This window comes from Urocitellus parryii, chromosome 8, assembly GCF_045843805.1.
Source record: "Urocitellus parryii isolate mUroPar1 chromosome 8, mUroPar1.hap1, whole genome shotgun sequence".
NCBI lineage: Eukaryota > Metazoa > Chordata > Mammalia > Rodentia > Sciuridae > Urocitellus > Urocitellus parryii.
The window spans coordinates 52,891,563-52,911,896 of NC_135538.1; the positions used below are offsets into that span (position 1 = coordinate 52,891,563).

A 20,334-nucleotide genomic window follows, 5' to 3' on the forward strand; every position below is an offset into this window, starting at 1 on the left:
TGGTGAAAGGGCCAGGCTACGTGGGCTTAGAATGACAAAGGAAACTCTTCCGGGGCTGACTGATGAAAACTTGAAGCCATGAGAAGTCATGAGACTGCACAGTGGGCCAGTAAGGTGTGGCCAGTGATCTCATCCGGGCCCAGCACTCAGAGCCAGCCACAGTGACTCACTCCTTACTGTCCTGAGCATCACCGCCTGCACGTGGATGTGCCAACAAGGCCTCTGACAGCACTTTAGCAAGGCAGTTGTTTCTCATACTAATGCCGCCATAGCCCCTGCAGAATAGTACTGCAGAATTGAACGCCATGGCCCTCTGGCAGGCTCTGTTAGCCAATGCAGAACGTGATCTACCCAGCAAGGATGAGGAGCCCTGTGGTGACACCGAGGAGCTGGGAACGGCCAGGACTCTTCTGCTTGAGCATTCCCAGAGGCCAGAGGAGTTTTGTTGTTTCTTTCTCTTGGTGGCTTTGCTGAGGCCTCTGCAGATGGGCTGAAGGATCAGATTAAGGGCCAGCCCAGAGGGCGTGAGTCTGGGAGCAGGGAGAGGGAGTAACTGCGCAGGTAGAGCTTCTTCAGAGAGCCGTGGAAAGAGGGGTGTCCAGGTGGTACACATAGGATGCTGTGACTGACAGGCAAGGGAGAGAAACAGGCAGACTCCTGGGGTCCTGGCTGTCTCCATTCTTCAGGGGAACTTCAGTCGTGCACTCGACCTTCCAGAGATAGCATTGGATGCTCCTTGAACAGTAATTGCTGGAATACTGCCGCCATGGCTTCTGATGGCACATTCCTACAGCTCTTAGAGTCACTCTACAACCTACGGCTGTCTTCCTGGGTCACTGTAAATGTCACTGCGGCTTGAATGTAGTGTGAACAGGCTTCATCAGCCCACTTCCTTTCTGGGCAGCAGAAGAGCCACAGTCAGCCCTCTGGCCTGGTTCTGCCCAGTGAGCAGCCCTACTCTCCTTGGGGCTGTCTTTCACCACCATTTAAACCTGAACTGTACCAGGCATGGTGTTACATGCCTGAAATCCCAGCAGCTCGGAAGGGTAAGGCAAGAGGATCACAAGTTCAAAGCCAGTCTCAGCAATTTAGAGAATCTCTAAGCAACTTAGGGAGGCTCTGTCTCTAAAAAAATATAAAAGGGGCTGGGGATGTGGCTCAGTGGTTAAGCACCTTTGGGTTTAATCCTTGGTACCTAAATAAATAAAAATAAAAATAAAATAAACAGCATCCATTGATGTGCTGGCCAGAAGAGCACTGGCTTGCCCCACAGATTCTTCCAGGGAGCCAGCCTATGGGGAAGCATGGCAGGTGCTGGACCTTATGGGGAAAAGTCTGGTCTTATATCCTGCTGGGAGCATATGGTTCAAAAAACACCTCTTCCAGGAAGTCTTCCCTGACTTCTCTAAGCTCATGTGGCAACCTGTGAGGGCTCTAGCAAAGAATTTACTCCTTTTCCAGACATCGCTGGTTCACCTAACTGTCGTCATAAGGGCAGGGATTATACTTCTCGCCTTTATATTTCTAAAAAAGTGCCTAGAAAAATAGAAATCTCTGTCATATAAATGGAAATGGTTCTGAAATCCACAAAATATATAACTATAGTTCTGATTTGAAAAATGTCTGGTTTCTTGCTGGGTGAGGTGGCAGACACCTAAAATCCCACAGGGAAGACTGAGGCAGGAGGATCACAAGTTCAAGGCCAGCTTGGCAACTTATCGAGAACCTGTCTCAAAAAAGAGCTGGAGATGTAGTGGTAGAGCACCCCTGGGTTCAACTTCCAGTACCAGAATTTTTAAAAAAGGCAGTTTCTTGCTTTAGTGTATTTGGTATAAAATTTGTACAAGAAAAGCTGGTTTTCTAGAATTTGGAGAAGGAAGCAAAGATCACAAGAAGCCAACATGGGTTCAAGAAAAAGTGGTCAGATTAATACTATTTTCTCAGGAAACACAATAACCATGGTATATCTGGGTTCAGCAGGACATCTGAGAGGGAAAATTGGGAGAACATGGGCTGTATAAAGTACAGCTGGATGGGCTTCTGACTACTGAGAACCTGTGTCCAAGGAGGACCGGGCTACCCAGGACCTAGAGTGGGCAGTATGGAGCTAGGGGCCTGTCCTGGCATCCACTGCTATTAATTATTTGAATGAGGATACCAGATTTCAGCTGGTATAAAACTAGGAGAGAGTAGTGGATGACAAAAATCCATATTTTTAAAACTCTCAAGAGGTCCAAAGAGTGAACCAAACGGAACAAGAAGGAGGCTGATAATATGGCGGCATCAGGAAGTCTGAGTGCAACATGTGGGCTTCAGATGACAGCTTAATGCGTCAGCTGTGACGTGGCTGCTGAAACCCAACACACTCCGAGGCATTAATCCAAGCAAAATATCCAGGACAAGGTCACTGCTGGCCAGAAAGCCATGAATTTAAAGAAGACGGATCAAGATGGCAAGGGTATTCCTAGAAAACCACAGAAGGAACTGGGAACAGCTTCGTCTGAAGGAGAGCAGACAGGCGAAGGTCCTTAAGGCAAGCTCTTGCCATCTGTGCTCTGCCCAGAGGCATCCAGGTGAAGGGGGAGCCCAGGGACTGCTCCATTTTCCAGTCCATGTTTCCTGGCACGGAGCTGCCCCATCAGGAGGAAAGGGTAATGATTTGTAATCCAACACCCAGAGGGACACCTGTTTTGATTTGTCCTTCCAAAGTTGCCCCTTGCTGTAACTGTCTTCACACATGCTAACCATGGCTCTACTGAACTGGCCCCAGACATCTAAAGATTCATTGTCAGGGGTCAGAACCATGATCTGTGGTGTCTCAGAAAAGAGAATCCATGGTGGAGATGTGGGGTTGTGGAGCCTGCAGACCCAATCCAGCTCAGGAGGCGCTGACTAAAGCAGGAGCTGCCTAGGATTGGGGGAAGGTTTAGGAGAGACTGAGCTCCCTGTCACTGCAGATGATCTAGAAGAGTCTGGATGCTGGAGGGACCCAAGCATCCTGAGGGCCCATGATTCCTAGACACTGGCAGACCAACACCAACCTCTTCGAGAGTTTCTGGAGTTTCAGTTGCACCTGCTATGGGTTCGCCCTGCCTAGCCATGCCCATATTTCTTCCCTATAAGATTTTATCCTGGGTGCTAAGCATACAGAGGAGCATACAGGGAGCAGAAATTGAACCGCAAAATTGTCGAGGTTGTTTAATTGGTGCATTACAATCATACATAATAGTATGTTGTTTGCTTTTATTGTGGTAAAATATTTATAAGGTAATATTTGTCATTTTAACTATCTTCAAGTGTATAGTTCAGTGACATGTTGTTGGGAAACTGTCACTACCAGCCACCTCTGGAAATCTTTTCATCTTGTAGAACTAAAACTTTGTGGTACAATAACTCCTCTCCTCCTCTCCCTGGCTTCTGGCAACCACCATTCTATTTTTTGAATCTATAAATTTGACTTCTCTAGTTACCTTAAAAAAATGGAGTCAGATAGTATTTTCCTTTCATTTCACTTAGTATACATCCTCAATGTGTCTATATTGTAGCATGGATCTGCATTTCCTTCCTTTTTAAGGCGAGCCACATTTTTAATGCAAATATTTTTCTGAGTATGCCCTGCCCTCTCTGTGTACCCCCTCATCACAGTGTATGGTCCCATGTTTGTGTATAATGGAAAGCTGAAAAACTCCGTCAACCATCAACATCTGAGGAAGAATGTATCGCCGACCAAGCATGTGAATTCTTTACTTCATAATTAAGAACTGAAGTGTTTATTATAAAATGATGAAGAACACTTTCAGAAACTTAGAAAAATGTGTTTCAAGAAAGCATTGTTTAAAAATGGAGCACATTTTGCCAAAACAGATTTTTTAAATGATTGAATATTGGTGATTCATATCTACCCAAAACATTTATTAATCATCCTAAAAATTATGTCCAAACATCCACGTTTACTCTCTTATTCTGCTTTTTCAGTGGATTTTCTTGATTTCGCTAAGCACTTCCTGCCAAGAGTAAATATGTTTTGAAATTCCAAGGATAGTGTGTGTATTAAATAATACTCCTGTTAAGTATAATAATATAGAGTGGTATGGACCCACATATTTTTCTGGCAGGATGTACACACAAAAATTACTGGTGCCACTTCCCTTTGTGGAGAAGGAACCAGGTGGTGGATGGGATGGGGATGTCACTCAGTGGCAGAATGCCCAGCATGTTTGAAGCCCTGGGTTTGATCTCTGGCACTGACAAAAAAAGGACGGGGAGGGGGAGGAGGAAGGGAGGGGGAGGGGGAGGGGGAGGAGGAGGGGGAGGGGGAGGGGGAGGGGGAGGAGGAAGGGAGGGGGAGGGGGAGGGGGAGGAGGAGGGGGAGGGGGAGGAAGATGGAATGGGGAAAGAATGAAGATGTTACCTTTCTGTGCTGTTGGCTTTTTTTTTTTCATATTGTAGATTTTAAAAATGTTTTCTAGTTAGTAGTGTTATAGGCTCTTTTGGTTTTCCTCTAAAATTTTCTGTACTAACAGATAAACAACAGGAATGAGGCAAAACATAAAAGTCAACTCATTACAAACTCCAAAGTTGCTTTAATCACCTGACTAAATTCAAAATCAGCCAATATATTTTTCTGTCTACTCAGATCTTTATAGATATCAGACTTTTTCCAATATTCATATTGCAACAAATTATTACAATTTGGGGTTCAGATTCAGTTTTCATATCATCATTCTTCAGGAGTAAAGGAAACATTAGGAGCTGTGTTAAATGATGAAGTGTTCCTTTGGGTTTATATTTAAAAAAAAAACACAGAATGACTAATTTTCAATACATACCTCTGGTCCACTATCCTGGTAATTCTCCATTAATTTCTGTATAAATTTCTCAACTATTTGTGGTCTTGCAACTGAAAAATTTTCTTTCATGACTTGATGTTTCCAAAGATCTAGGAGGGAAAACATGTCAACACTGGTATCGCAAAACACCAAGCGTCATTAACAGCTGTGAAATGGCAGCTCTCTGAGACCACCATGGGCACCACAAGCTGTCATTTCCACAAGCACTAAAACCTGGGTGAGGCAGCAGAGGGGAGGTGGTAGTCAAGGACCCAGAACTCTCTGGAACACAGAATAAGGAAGATCTCTGGCAAGATTCCTAATGAAAAGATTTAGAAAAGCATTTCTGGAATACAGTAAACAAGGTTCTGTTACCATAACTAAAAAGCCTGAGTGAACCATTACTATTGGTCCTATAAGATGCCTATTTTCACTAATATCCTGTATGTGTCTGAGCAATATTTCTAGTCTAACACAGCTATCAGAAACAAATGAGCGACATGGCTGAGACATGTGCAACGAGGCATGTACTGTTGTCAGGGTAACATTGTTTATGGCAGCAAAAGCTTGGAAACTCCACAGGTGTCCCTCATTCAGGATCTGGTTACTTAAAATATGATATGTCCTTTTGATAGAGTAGTATAGAGCTATTGAAAAAAGAAAGTCTCCCTATACTTATGAGCAAAAACTAATAATCAAAAACAACTATAGATTAAGTTACAATAGCAAAGTGCAGAACAGTAGATATAAAATGATATCTTTAAGAAAAATTTTTTTTGTACTTGTAGACGAACAGCATGCCATTATTTATTTATTTATTTTTAGCTGGTGCTAAGGATTGAACCCAGTGCCTCACATGTGCTAGGTAAGCGCTCTACCACTGAGCTACAGTCCCAGCCCCTAAAATGTCATCTTTAATAAAAAGATAGAATAAACACAATTGGAAGGATATGGCCTCAAGACTATTCAGGGTCATTGCTCCAGAAACTTCCCGGTCTTTCTCCTATGTCATCACTTCTCCTCTCTGGCCTGGATCATTCACAATGGCACATGCATTTCTCCCATTCAAATAATAAAAATCCTTCTCTTGAAACTACCCCCCACCTGACTCCATCAGCTGTGGCCTCATTTCTTTGTATCCTTTTATAGCAAAATTCCCAGAAAGAGATGTCTACACTGAAACTGTCCTTGGCTTGTCTCAAATTCCTTCTTAAACCCCTTCACCTGGTTTTCATTTCCACCAGTCTGCTGAAACCGATTTTGTCATGAGTGCCAACCATTTCCTCTGGTTAAAGACAGTGGTTTTACTTCCCTACTGGCAGCATTTCACCCGATGTGTTAACTTCCTAACTGAGAAAGTTCCTTCACTAGGCATTGGGACACTACTCTGGCTGGTTTCCCTTGTACTTGGATGTCTGCTCCTTCTAGGTTTCTTTCACTGGTTGTCTTTCTCCCCTCCCAGCTCAGAGTGTCCCAGGGCTCAGGCCTTGGTTCAGCTCCTCACATATCCACTTTCTTCGCTAGTTCATCATGACTCGTGGCTCAATCTCACTCACATAGTGACAACTCTCAAAGTTAGACCCAATACCCACTGAGCCTCTCTTCTTGCAGTCTAAAAGGCATTTAAAGCCTAACTTAGGAGCAAATTCCCAGTTTTTCCTCCCTAACTTATTTCATCAACAGCCTATTTTGTCTCAGCTCAAGGAAATTCTATTTTCCCATCACTCAGGTCAAAAAATCTTAGAGTCATAATGAATTCATCTCCTTCTCCCATCTCCAATAGTACCCAATCCGTTAGTGCCTCCTTCAAAATCTACCCAGAGTCTGACCACTTACCTTTCCCTCTACTCCCAGCTCTGAGTCACCATCTCCTCTTGTTGGATTATTGCCACAGCCTCCAAACCAACCTCTCCCTTCTTTCATCCTTTCTTCCTTCATAGTCTACCCTCAATATAGCAGCTAGAGAGAATCCGGTAAAATAGAAACCAGATCACGTCATTCAAAACCAGGGGCATTTTCAAAATAAGTGCTAAAGTCCTTACGAGGCTCTGCATGACCAGTCCTCCTTGCCCCATCCCTCTCTGACTTCATCCCCTGCTCTCTTCCCTCACACCCCCTCCTCCAGTCACACTTGGGGTTGCTGTTCCCACATTAGCAGTACATGCTTTACTTAGGATTTTCGATTGAGTTGTGCCTTCTGTCTGGGATGCTCTTCACTTGAACACCCTCTTACTAACTCAGAGAGGTCTACTCTGATCCAATGCCCCCCTCAAGCCTTTTCAAAATCATCCTCCATACTCCATTATTTAAAAAAAAATTGTGGTTTATTGCTTGCTGTCTCTCCTATTCTTGATTCTAAACTCCACAAGAGTAAGGATTTTTTGCTTATGAAAGTAAGGATGTATCCCTACATCAGCACCTAATATGTGGTAGCCTAGAACATAGGAGATGCTCAGTAAATCATGATCAAATCAAAGAGTGAATTAACATGTGCATAAAGAAGTACATGAGATTTATAAAAATAATGAAATTGGTTATGGATATAGGTGGCAGAATGGTCACAAGGGGATCAATAGTGGCAAGGAGAATTCTATCTATTTTTATGTTGTTTGTGTTTTGAACCCTGTGGATATGTATATTACCTACTAAAAATAAAATCAAAATAAAAAATGATATCATTAGAACAATGTAAGACTATCCAGCCTTCTTAACTTCCATATGGGAGAGCAGGAGCACACGTGTGTGTTAATTACCTTGGTGAGACTGGCCTGGTAGGACTCACTTCCTCAGGCATGGTCTCAGAGGAGCCTTGGAATTGTTCACCAGAGCCAAGTCCCACTCTGCTCCCCTTTCTGTTATGGGGGTGCTGGCCAGCAGCAAGAATGCCCACCAGGCCCCTCCCTGTCCCCAGCTATTTCTAACTTCAGATGAGATTTCCTACTTGTGCCCTCAAGTTTTCTGATAGGAGTTTTCCGTGCACAAAAGAGGAGTGTCCAGCACAGATTGCCCAGAAACGTGGCTATGACAGCTGCAGCCTCTTAGGTTTGCTCATACTGTCCTATTTAATGAGGGGTGTTGGTTTTGAAGATAGGATTCCACATTTCTTTCTACAATTGGCTGCTTTCCATAATAAACATATAAATCTGAGCTTGCTTTTCCTTTAGGAAATAAAGGTGGTAGACAGATGTATCGCCATCGTCCCAACACAGTTGAAGTAGAAAATTCCAGGGTTCATGTGCCCAGAGTTCATACTTCTTAAGACTTTAGTAAGTGTAAGCTTTGACAAGACTGGGTTCATGTATATTAAAGAAAATTTTTCAGATAGGAATATGGATAACTTTTCCAGGGTCCTGGTATGGCAGGTCTCTGGCTTGCTGAGAAGCCTGGTGAGGGACTTCATCTGTCATGCACCTCTAGTTTGGGGACCATCACCAGGGAAACGGCCCACGGAGCCAATGTGGGGTTTAGCTTTGGCTCAGCTGAAGAGGAAGTACTCTAACCAGATGTTGGGAAGGTTTCCCAGCACTCTTCCTGCTTGCAAATTCAAGTTCAGACATGCACGTGTATCTGCAGGCAGGAGTGGGGGTGGGGGGAGCCAGGGAGAGTGAAATCCATCCAAGAAAACTCAGTCCTGGCAGAGGGGAGTTTGCTGTCTCCAAAAGTGTCTTATTCTCAGTGTGTACGTGTGTGTGTGTGTGTTTGTGTGTGGTCATGGCTTCTTTAAGATGAAGCAGCAGTTTTTGACAGGGAAGTGGGAGGGCGACAACACTAGAGGTTAAACTGGGATTTTGTTGTCCCTTTTCACTCTCTTCCCAGGGTCTTTGATTTCCTGTGGGCCAAACCACTTACCCTCCCTCCCTCTCTAAACTGCACTCCAGCCCAGCCTCCTCCCTTGACTGGGTAACATTTCACTTCCCTAACACAACTGCTTGTCCTCTGCACCTGAGGGGCCCCTGTGTCTTAACCCAGGGTGGAAGTGAAACTCCTCTCAACTGGCAGCCTCACAACTGCCAGTCAAGTCCGTTCTTCTGACCAGCCAGGGGGCCTGAGAAGTGGGCAAGTCAAAAGGCGTATGGTGTGAACTATACGTATGTGTCTTGTACGCCTGTTTTTCAAAGTGCTCCCCAGAACACTTTGATAATTAATGCTCCTAAGGGGAGAAAAGGGTTCTGTGGTCAAAGAAATTAAAAACCATTGCATTTTCTCTCTTTCCTGACCATAGGGTAATAATGCATGCTGGGGTAATAAAGGCCCTGAGGTCCAGAGTAGAGGAGACTTTTCAACATGATTTACCCTGATTTTTCCAAACTTATTTTGATAATAAGGAACTAGCACCAGGACCAGATCTGGATGTCATATCTTCTGAGCATCCCTGACCAACTGGAAACTCATGTAGTCACTGCATAAAAAGATTAATTTCCAAGACATGGTAGGAAGGAAGGGAGGAGGTAGAGGGAGGGAGGTATTCCAGGGTTCCATTTTGGCAGGTATAAATGTAGACACAAGAGTTGGCCAAGAGAGAAAGCAAAGACCCTGAGAGAAAGAACAAGAGCCTCTGCTTTCTGCCAGTTCTCAATACTCTCCAATACCACCTCCCTCTGGAGAAATCACTGGCCCCTAGCTAAACTTGACCAGTGGCTGCTCTTTGCACAAAATGGCCCCTGTTTGGAAGCTCCACCTTGCTGCTGAGATGAATGGTAGGTGGGTGGGAATTCCAAGGTTTTAGCGCCTTCTTTAGTGATTCCTGAGCCCACAGAGGTCTTGAAAAGACCAAACTGAAGAAATGCATCCAAAGTACCCTTGGCACACCGTGGGGTGACAGTCACTGGCATTGGAGAAACTCAGTAAAGGAGGAGAGCCGGGTCTCCCCCTAGAGTCATGCCCAACAGACCAAAGGAAAAAATCAAAATAAAACCAAAGCAAAACAACAGCAGCTACAACAAACCCCCTTGTTGGCACTTATTTTAAAAATCTTATAAGTAAGGAATCCAAATAAGGTTTAGAACTGGTCAGTAAACTCCAGTAAAGGTAAGGTTTCCTTATGTCAACCTGACCACAGTTAAAAATAACTCTACCCTTCTCCTCTACTTGGCCCTACTGACCCCTTATTGAAAGCCTTTTTCCAGTGCAACCACAAGCACCCTGAACATGGCAGCCCAGCCACAAAGCAGACATGCTGCCCTCACCCCAGGGTGTCTCCTAAGAACAACAGCCGGAAACAAGCAGATGGCTGCACCTGCCTTGTGCTTATGGATTTTCTCCACGGACTCTGAGGGGAGCCGCCCAATGCAGCAAACAGCACAAACAACAGGAGCTTTGTGTCTTGCGAAGTGTTCCGTAACTGGAGCTCAGTCACACTCGGCTCTCCTGTGACATTTAGAGACGCTCAGTGGGGGAGTGGTTTGTCCTCTTATTGCACCGTCTTTTCCCAAAGCCCTGCTTATGAATTTAGTTACTCAAGCACTGATAAAATGATAAAATGACAACGTCTTTATACAGGTGGGTGGGGGGAGGCAATATCTTAGGTGAGGACTGAGGTTATTGTTAACATTGCAATGTCCATAGATTTCCTCTCAAAAGAAAAACCGAATTTGCTTCGTGAGTCAGACAGCCCCTCCCTAGATCAAAGGTTATGGATTTTCCTGTAGAATTATAAGGAGCTAAGAGTCAGTAGGTAGTTGTAGTTCGGACAGGACCAGCTACATAAACTACACAGCCTGGTGCAATGAAAATTCTTGTTCAAAAAAAAAAGGAAAAGAGTAGCTTTATAAGATATTAATATACCAAGCTTTTCCTTTTCTCTGCAGTCCCTCTTGACCTGTCATGGTGTTTTTATTTGCTTTAATCTTGCCCTCCTTTGGAAATCCTAGGAGGACAAGGGAGAGCTTCATGAGCACCCCATGGCCCCACCTGTGACTCAGTGCATAAATACATGCGACCCAGCAGCTATCAGAACAAGGCACAGTGCCCTGATCAGGGTTGGAGAAGTTGAGCCAGGTGTCTCCCCTTCTCGTGGGTCCATTGCAACCTCTGACCTGGGATACTGTAGGTACCCCTGGTGGGCTAGCGGATCACCCTTACTGGGTTACCCACTGAACACACTGTGATGCTGCCTTTCTTGTGCCCAAGACAGTGCCAGCTATTCAAGCGTCCCCCTGGGGGTGAAGAGTGGCAGTGATTGAAGGGTGAGGATGGAGGAGGAGGTTAGGGATGGATGCCAGAGGACAGAGGAGCAGGCAGGTCAGGAGCACTCTGTGCACAGTGGGGAGGCAGCAGAAGGAGGTCTGAGCCAAGACTCCACAGGCTCAGTGCATGCTCCATGACTCACTGAACTTAAAAAGCAGAAACTCTAAGCTGAGTTTAGTCCTCAGAGGAAACAATTTTGAATGCCTTCCCACCCTAAGATTTTCACGTATATATGTCACGCGTTTGACACATGCATGTAAGAATGATTTTTGTACTTCTTTATTTCATTTATGAGTTAATCAGCTTAGTTGAGAATAAATATGAGCCAGGTTGTAGCTCAGTGGTTGAGCGCTTGCCTCGCACGCATGAGGCACTGGGTTTGATCCTCAGCACCACATAAAATAAATAAATAAATAAATAAATAAAACAAAGATATTGTTTCCATATACAACTACAAAAAAGTTAAAAAAGAAAAGCTAAAGTACTTTTTCTATTTAAAGCCTTTTAAGTGGAAGAAGCCTAAGTGTTAGTAGTATTTCTCTCTGGGTCAAGGTGTAAAAGGTAATATTTGTATCATTGCAGCTTTTTTAAAAATAATGAATATGGACACATGGATGACTTTTATAATAAGAAAAAAATTTAAGTAATAAAATAAAGATGCTTTACCTGTTGGGAGAGTAGACTCTTCCTTGGACTTTTCTGATAAAACCAGTGTCATCTCTTTATTAACTTTTCTTAAGACCGCCTGGATCATATGAATTTCAATATTTTCCAGAAGTTTCTGAAGCTAAAGTAAGCATAGGTTGACAGTCACTCCACATTAAGCTTATCCTCTGGACTCCCAAGTCCAAGTCCTGCAGGGGGGTTTTGAGTTCAGTTCTATCCCACAGTTATTTTCTCCCTGGGAAGAAGGAGGGGTTCTTTTCTTTGGCTTTGGGGGGTAGATACACCTCTAAGGCGACCAACATCTTTTTTTTTTTTTTCTGGCCCACTCCCTGGTTGATAGAACACAACCCTTTTTACCAGTTCTGCTAAATTGCAAAAGGCACCATACCAGAGACGAGCTCATGTCTTTTGGGGTCTGTCAAGGTGGCCATAAATGTTGTGAGCTGTCACTTCTTTAAGAGCCACCTTCAGGTTTGAAACTCAACTTAGATACCAAGGAGGATTTCATGAGAAGACTGAATGCTCCACACACCATGAAGAGAAAACTCTGCTCCAATACACATGAGCCCTCACCCTGTCCACTAAGCTCATAAAGCCTGAAGTATATGTAAAACAACAACCCCCAGGGAAAAAGGGGAACAGCAACCCCCAAGGAGAAAGGAGGACAATGAGTCCCAGGAGACAGAAGGAAAACAATGGGCTCTGGACTTTCACCATTTCCCATTATGACTACTCAACATACACCTTCTGCTACGATTAAATCTCTAATGATTAAGTTACACTAAACATTCTGTTATGATTAACTCTCACTAAAATCTATAAAACTCAGGTACTTATTGTAACCAGTTGCTATTTTCTCTTCTGAAAATGTGCTCCTCAAATGCTTAATAAAGTATTGCTGGTCCATCAAGGTCAAAAATAACCATTTCGGTTATTTTTGCTTTCAAAGTCCACCTGTTCCTTGTTAGAAGATTCCAGGTGCTGGAGAGGAACCAGGGTTTAGAAGGATAAGCCATGATGCGCTTGGCCCTGGGATATGTGTGAGGGCTGAATCTACCCTGTGGCTTAGTGAACATCCTTTCTGTGTTGACAGCCAAACAACCAGGGTCTCTGCTTGCCTGTCACAATAAGCCCCACCACAGGGAGCTTGGGTCCCAGGATCAGGCCAAGCAAAGACATGGAAAAGACTTTTCCATATAGATCTCCCAACACAGAGTGGGCTAGTGCACACGTTATATTTTCTTATTTTCAGAAAAAAAAATTTACAAGGAACTATATTCAATATTTCATTTTTGCATGGACACTTGTGTGCTGGATGTTGTGTTTAAGATAGTACTGATTATGTTATTGACATTTCTTCTGAAGGTGCATCTCAATTGGAGAAAAATCAAAATAATGAAAATCTAAACATATAGAACTGAGACATTAAGAGGTAGTTCTTTGCCTAATCAAAGCCCCCAGATACATTTATTTATTTACTCCCCTCTTTCCCACACCCTGCAGCCTGCCCAGTGATTTCCAAACTTTCAATTTACCCTGAACTTCTTAGAAAAAATACCATATGAGTATATCTGCAGTTTTACATGCTAATGCCAAAAAGCAAGCTTTCCAAAGCAAATTTAAAATAGCTCCTGCATACCTGCTGAGTTTTTATTTCAATTTCTGAAGCTCCTTTGGGGGGAAGAATAGACTGGCTATTTATTATAAGTCTTTCAAATTCATCTTCTTTCCCCATCTGCCTAGCTATAGCTTTCATGCTGGGGTAGAGAATGTCAGCTCTATCAAAGAAGAGAGACAGAAATTAGCAAACAAACATTTTTTTTTCTTATTCTGATTCTCTGGCAATTATTTTCATTCACTTTATATTTCCTGCCATCAGGTACAAACCTCCCAGGCCATTTACAGACACATCAACAACTAAATTCACCACTCCCTCAGTCAATATTAAATCCTGAGGTCTTTTCCCATTTGGGTACATATAATTTCAGTCCTCATTTTTCAAAATATTGACAAGGCTTCTCATCCCTTGGTTACCAGGAATACTGACTGTAATAACATCACCAGATAGACGATTCCCACCGTGCCAAAGTGAAATCTTCTGAAGCTCAGGAAGGTCTGGGGTAGTGGGTGGATGCTTGTTTGGTCATACCTGTGGCAGAAGCACGTGCCTTTCTTGCCTGTTAAGTCATCCCAGCCAAGGCCTACCGCCAAGATCCTGTACCACCTCGCACACCTACAGCTTCATGCTACATGTCCATATTACACTCTGCCTTCAATGCCTCAATTGTGCTCAGACTCTAACGGGGCCAAGAGAGAGGAGGAGTAACTATCATCATCAGCAGCAGGTGTCCATCTAGGATACTATGAGCTAAAAAACCTAAGAGTCAGCACTGTGGGGTCACTTGATAAATACAAGTTCCTAGGGACAGGTAAAAGATAGTGTAGCTCAGTGGAATCCAGCTCCATCCTTGAAGTTAATACAACCCAGCTTTTCCTCTACTGCACTGTCTGTTGAGAGTGTTGCCAGCTGCCATGGGCTCAATAGAGCTGGGTGTACTAGGATTCATGGACCAAATCTCATCTCCCCATCAAGAGGCCCTTGGGCTCTACTCACTGACGTGGATTTCTGCCTCAGCACACTCACTCATAGAGCTCCGAGTACTGTTTGTGGAAGGAGACGGAGCTGATGTCCTGGTCTCCCAGCTTGAGCCGGCCCCAGTGATCCTTCAGTACTTCCAGCTGCTTCCACAGCATCAGAAAAGATCTCAGCAGAGCAAATGACGTCACCACATCGCACTGGCCCTCCAGCAGCTTGGAAATCTTTGGGCTGCTTTGAAATTGACTTTTGACTCCTGGCACTTTGGACCACTCTGGCTGAAAGCATTACAGAAATCCTTTAATGATGGTGGACAATATGGCTCAGCTTTTTACATGCAGCCCCATGCAAAACAAAATTTTTGTGGAGACTGAATGTTCTCCTCATTTACAGGTCTGTAGCACATGTCAAGCAGAGTGAGGTTCAGAATCCTTCCTGAGCAGACAGTGTACAGAAAGGATTGAAATGTCTCACTGAGTTTCAGCTTTCAGATTGGGACTTGAACCATTTATTTAAAAAATTCTCTTGCTTGCATATTAAGATTTTATTTGGCTTAAAAAAAAAAAAACGTGTTTCATGTTTAGCCTCTGCATTCTTGAAAGTGTTCACCACATTTGAGATTCAAGTCAACACCATGGTGGAGCAGTAATATAACTAACTTTTCTTTTTTTTTAATATTTATTTTTTAGTTTTCAGTGGACACAACATCTTTGTTTGTATGTGGTGCTGAGGATCGAACCCGGGCCGCATGCATGCCAGGCGAGCGCGCTACCACTTGAGCCACATCCCCAGCCCCTATAACTAACTTTTCATTGGGAATTTTACCCAAGTTATGAGCATGGAGATGGAAACTTAAGTTTATCCTATCTCCTGTTCCTTTTCCATTCTGTAAAAGAACATTAGATAGAGAACATTTCTTTTCATTTGAATGTATTACTCAATAGGCAATTTTACTTTAAAATGATGATTTGTTCATTTGTTCACAGATGCTTTCCTTAAGTATTTGTTGAAGGGCTGCTGTTGGTCCTGGAGGAAGGGAAGGGGGAAAAGTTTTAGGCCTCTGTTCTCCTGCAGTTAATGGAGTGAGGGGGCAGGGCCACGCAGAGAAGGGCAGACAAAATGGGGACCTCGGTGCAAGTCCTCGGGCTGACCACAATGTCTCAGTCACAGAAAAAGCAGCTTTCCTTCATAGACCAAATGGCAAATCCCATGATTTGAATCAGAGAACACTCAGGTGACAGTATCTTAGACACTCAAGTTTCCTGCCTAGGAACAGAAAGAGCAACCCAGAGTTGTTGGATCCTAGATCAGTGCTGTTCACATATCCAAAGAAAGGTGTGTCTGCCAAGAGAGGGTTGGTCAGAGTACCCAAAGGAGAATTGGCAAGGCAGACCCACGAGAGACTGAGCTCCCACAGATAGCTGGCAAGCCCTGAGGCTTGTGGCCTCCTAAGCAACCAGCTTGTCCACGGATTTCCAGATTTGTCTTATGCTCAAAATCCTTTCACCAAATAAAATCTTGGATAGTCGCCCAAAATATCCAACAGAACAAAGCTACAAACAGGGACACAGAGCGGGCAGACTAGAGACCTCATCATTAGCCCCATTTGCTCAAGAAGCCCCAAGGTGTCTCTGAGAAAATCAAGGGCTCCTTGGATTATACTTTAAAAGACCTTGAGCTAATTCATCACCTTTGCTTTGGGGTTTTGGATACTGAAATCTGGAGAGATCACAGCATTGTTATATAGCTGGGCCAGGATTACCCAGGAGTCCTGACTCACAAGGCAGTGTGGAGTCCAGTGCTTCCTAGTGTCTATAAATAGTTAAATACTCTTAAATAAAAATATAACATAAAATAAAAACTAATTAAAATAAATAATAATATTAAAGCAAGCCCACTTCTTTTTTTTGTATTTATTTTTTAGTGGTAGTTGGACACAATACCTTTATTTTATTTATTTATTTTTATGAAATTATATGTACCCATTTGGGCACATATAATTTCAATCCTCATTTTTCAAAATAATAAATAGCCAGGATCAAACCCAGGATCTTGCATGTGCAAGGCAAGCGCTCTACCTCTGAGCCACAATCCCAGCCCCCTAAAGCCCACTTCTTATTAAGAGTAAGTCGTTTCTATCTAAATGACTTTAAGGATGGGAGAAGGAAGAAGAGTCAGGATGGATAAAGAATAAAATGGAAAAGAGTAGGGAGTGTTAGGAAATGAAGGTAATCCATCAGAAACAGGGCCAGAAAATGGTAGATAGAGGGAATGAAGGCCCCTGCATACTTCTTGATCTTGGCCTTAATTTTAGCACTACTTGGTCTACACTCAGTTCTGCAAATGATCCCTCTTGGTGAAACTTCTATTTCTGTTGTAGAATTTAGAGGGCACACAGAAACCCACCTTTCCCCACCCTGAGTGGACAAAGTGGACTTGTGACTCAGTTTTAACTGAAAACGCATAAGAGAAAACAATCTCCTGGGAAGCTTCTAGAAAAGAATTTTCTTCTTGATAAAAGGAGAGCTCCTCAAGGAGAAAGTGTGTTTGCTCCTGTTTTTATCTTGCAAGGCCAAGGGAGACATTTTGAGTCCTTTGGTAGTGGTTATGTGGTTGTACCAACCTGAACTGCTTTCTTCTAGTCTCCATTATGAAAGATCAATATTCTCTTATTTAAGTCATGGCTAGTGGGACAGATGCTATTGTGGCAGGGGCACTCTAATTGGCACAGAGGAGCATCATTTCAAAGGTGGAGGATCAGAAAAAGTTTCCTAAAGAGAGAGGTTTGGAAGTTGAAATCTTCCAAAAAAAAGGGGGCTGATCAGGTGATGAGATCAAAAGTCCGAAGAGAGGAGGTTTTCCACTGGAGAGACCAGGATGCACGAAGGCACAGAAGAGAACATGGTGCATTTGACAAAATATAAGTAGCTAACGGTAGAAATACTGGCAGGAGCCAAGTCATGAAGTTCCAGTTAAGGTATGTGGACTCTACTGTCAGGGTATTCAAAAGCCACCAGATGGCTGTAAGGAGGAAAGTGACATAATTAGGTTTTTATTTTAAAATATTACCCTGGTAAGTGGGCATGGTGGTGCACACCTGTAATCCCAGTGGTTCAGGAGGCTGAGGAAGGAGGATGGCAAAGTCAAAGCCAGCCTTAGCAACTTAGCGAGGCTCTCAGCAATTTAGCAATATCCTGTCTCAAAATAAAAAAAAATAATTAAAAAAAAAGTCTAAGGATGTGGCTCATTGGCTAAGCACCCCTGGGAAAATCCGCAGTACCTGACCTCCTCTCCCCACCTATATATATATATCTCCCCCCATAAATGGATTGGAAGGAGGCAAGATAAAGATAAAGTATATGGATTCTAGCAGATGGTTACAATCACAAACATCAACAGATCATGTTGATTTGGGATGGTAGAGATCTTAAAATAATAGGACTGCAAAACTTGGAGTCTGGTTGTGAAGTAGAATATAGAAAGAGGATTGAGTTTTAGGGGAGTAAAGTAAGCTCAGCTTTGTACACATTGTCTGTGAGATGGAACAATAGGAGATGTCCAGGAGGCAGGTGAAGATATGAATCTGTGGCTTGCGATTTGGCCTGGACATAAAGATTTCAGAGTTGTTGCATAAGTATCACCAGTAGATTGTTTGCCTGCAGAGAGAGTGAGGAATATGTGAGAGCCCTAAGGCCAGACAGTTAGGTTGGAATCGGTTTTCTCACCGTGCATGCAGAATTGTTTCAAGTCATGGTATGAGGTGGGTAAGTGGCTCTTACCTTGGAGGGGTAAGCCCAAGGGAGGGAGTGATGGTCTGGGGCCCACAGGTTTAGAGATAAAATAAGAGCACAAGCCTGAGAAGCTCACCTGGGGCTTCTGTTATGACCCTCTGGCTCTTTCTATTCTGGTCCTAAATGAGAGATTCTCAAGGAAAGCACTCAGCTGGAGTGTTTCAATGGATCTTCCATAACCTGGGTTTTATTTTTAAAATTAAAAAAAAAAGGAAATACAACTGATCATGGAACTAAGTGTGAAAGAATGTGCTTTGGAGTAGCTTTCACAGCTACCCATGCTTCATTGTTGCTTTCATGTGACATCAGCACAGTCCCGGGACAACTGGAAAAGGTTATGGGAATGATGTGGTTCTCTCATCCATTACCTAGACAGGAAATTTCTTCTGTACAACACAGCATGGGTTGATTATGTAGACTGTTCACCAAGAATACCTGTGTATTTTTGTCTGGTATGGCTTGCCATCCAAGGGGATCCTCCATGGTCATATGACAGCTGCTTAGCACATCTTCCATTAGCAGTTTCACACTCACCAGCTCTCCATGAGCCACCTTGCGGTCACGGTCACTCAGCCCACAAAGGCACAGCTAAAAAAAAAAAAAAAAAAAAAAACTTCCCATTTTGAAGGCTTCTATATAAACTTCACATGTGGTTTTGGGGAAGAAAAGTAGGTGTTCATAAGCTATCTTTTCAACTATTAGAAAATCCATAAAAAACAAAACACTTGTAGCTTAAAGTCCTGTCCTGCTTGAACATATCAGACATTTGGCTCTGTGCAGAAGTATCAAGTTTCCCAGTCCTTACAGCAGATCTGTATATGGCAAATGCATAGTGTGATACTGATTTTCCTTTAAAACTACACATACAAGAAAAAAGTACTGTGGGGAGGGAAAACCTCAAATTGTGAACTGCAATTGTCTGACTGTTAGAATTATAATTTTTCAACCATTCTTACTTTTGGTGTATTAAAAACCTTTATACTTATTAGGAATTTTGAATGTATAAGCAAACAAAATAGTTCCCATCACCTGGCCCCACAACCATCGACTTAAAGCCACTCCTGACCCATCCCATTCACTCTCCACACCATATTTTGAAGAAAGGTTATGGTTGAATACACACACACACACACACACACACACGCTCGGGTTGAATACACACACACACACACACACACACACACACACACACATCTCCAAGGATCAAAAGTGTATAGGCTAATATTTTACCATTGAACTACATCCCCAGACTATTTTTCAAATTTTATTTTGGGACATGGTCTCACTAAATTGACAAAGCTGGTCTTGAACTTGCAATCCTCCTCCTACCTCTACCTCCTGAGTAGCTCTTTTCTATATTTTTAAAACTAAAAATACAGCTGGGCAAGGTGGTGCACGCCTGTAATCCTAGCAGCTTGGGAGGCTGAGGCAGGAGGATCACAAGTTCAAAGCCAGCCTCAGCAACAGTGAGGCACTAAAGCAACTCAGTGAGACCCTGTCTCTAAATAAAATACAAAATAGGGCTGGGGATGTGGCTTAGTGCTTGAGAGCCCCTGAGTTCAATCCCTGATGCAAAAAAAAACAAAAAACAAAAAAAACCAACAAACAACCCAATATTTACTTAGATAATGAGAAAACATGCGATGATTAAAGGAAACTAATAATTTAAAATAATTAAAAGAAGTTAACAATGAAAAACAAAACAATTAAAAGAAATTTTCCGTATGACTCCTGCCTAAAAAAATGCCCTTCTCACTAGACAGGTCAACTCACACGCCTCTGAGTTGCCAGCCTGGCAGTTTCTCTAAGAGGCCCAGACAGTGGGTAGTGATGGATGGCCACTCCTCTGGGTCATTGCTGCCATGGGAACTTCAGCTGAGTCTACAACCAAGGTCAGTATCTGCTGAGAACATGATTCTCTTCCACAGGAAAAAAATATGACTCACCTTGCAGGATCAGGTTTATGGCTTCATAATTAAGCACCTACTTATCTCATAAATTATTCACCACTGGCTAGAATACGGAGGCTCTGACCTGTGGACCTACTGACACCCTGCCTCTCAGTCTGCTTACTGTTCTCTTTCCAACAAGTTGGAAGATATACCTACCTGCATATTATACTCTAGGGTATCTGGGCTACTACTTATAACAGGAAATGGTCCTCCATCTTCCAGAAATGTTCTCCAGGGGAATAGCACAGATGCCTAAAAGAACCAAATAATAGACATGGTAAAGCTGTTCTGTAACTCTAAGTTAAAGACATCTG

The 20,334-nt window shown here is 43.1% G+C and overlaps 1 protein-coding gene across 1 annotated transcript in view; it reads right to left on the reverse strand.

Annotated features, from left to right (window-relative positions):
- Positions 1-20,334, reverse strand: part of LOC113183360 (uncharacterized) — a 137,263-nt gene that overhangs the window by 18,656 nt on the left and 98,273 nt on the right. Inside the window, exons 30-35 of the mRNA XM_077801484.1 lie at positions 20,177-20,272; positions 18,504-18,656; positions 14,326-14,555; positions 13,321-13,459; positions 11,682-11,802; positions 4,830-4,939 (exon numbers count right to left, since the gene is read on the reverse strand). Of these exons, the coding sequence (XP_077657610.1) occupies positions 4,830-4,939; positions 11,682-11,802; positions 13,321-13,459; positions 14,326-14,555; positions 18,504-18,656; positions 20,177-20,272 (849 nt within the window). The remainder of the gene's footprint in view (positions 1-4,829; positions 4,940-11,681; positions 11,803-13,320; positions 13,460-14,325; positions 14,556-18,503; positions 18,657-20,176; positions 20,273-20,334) is intronic.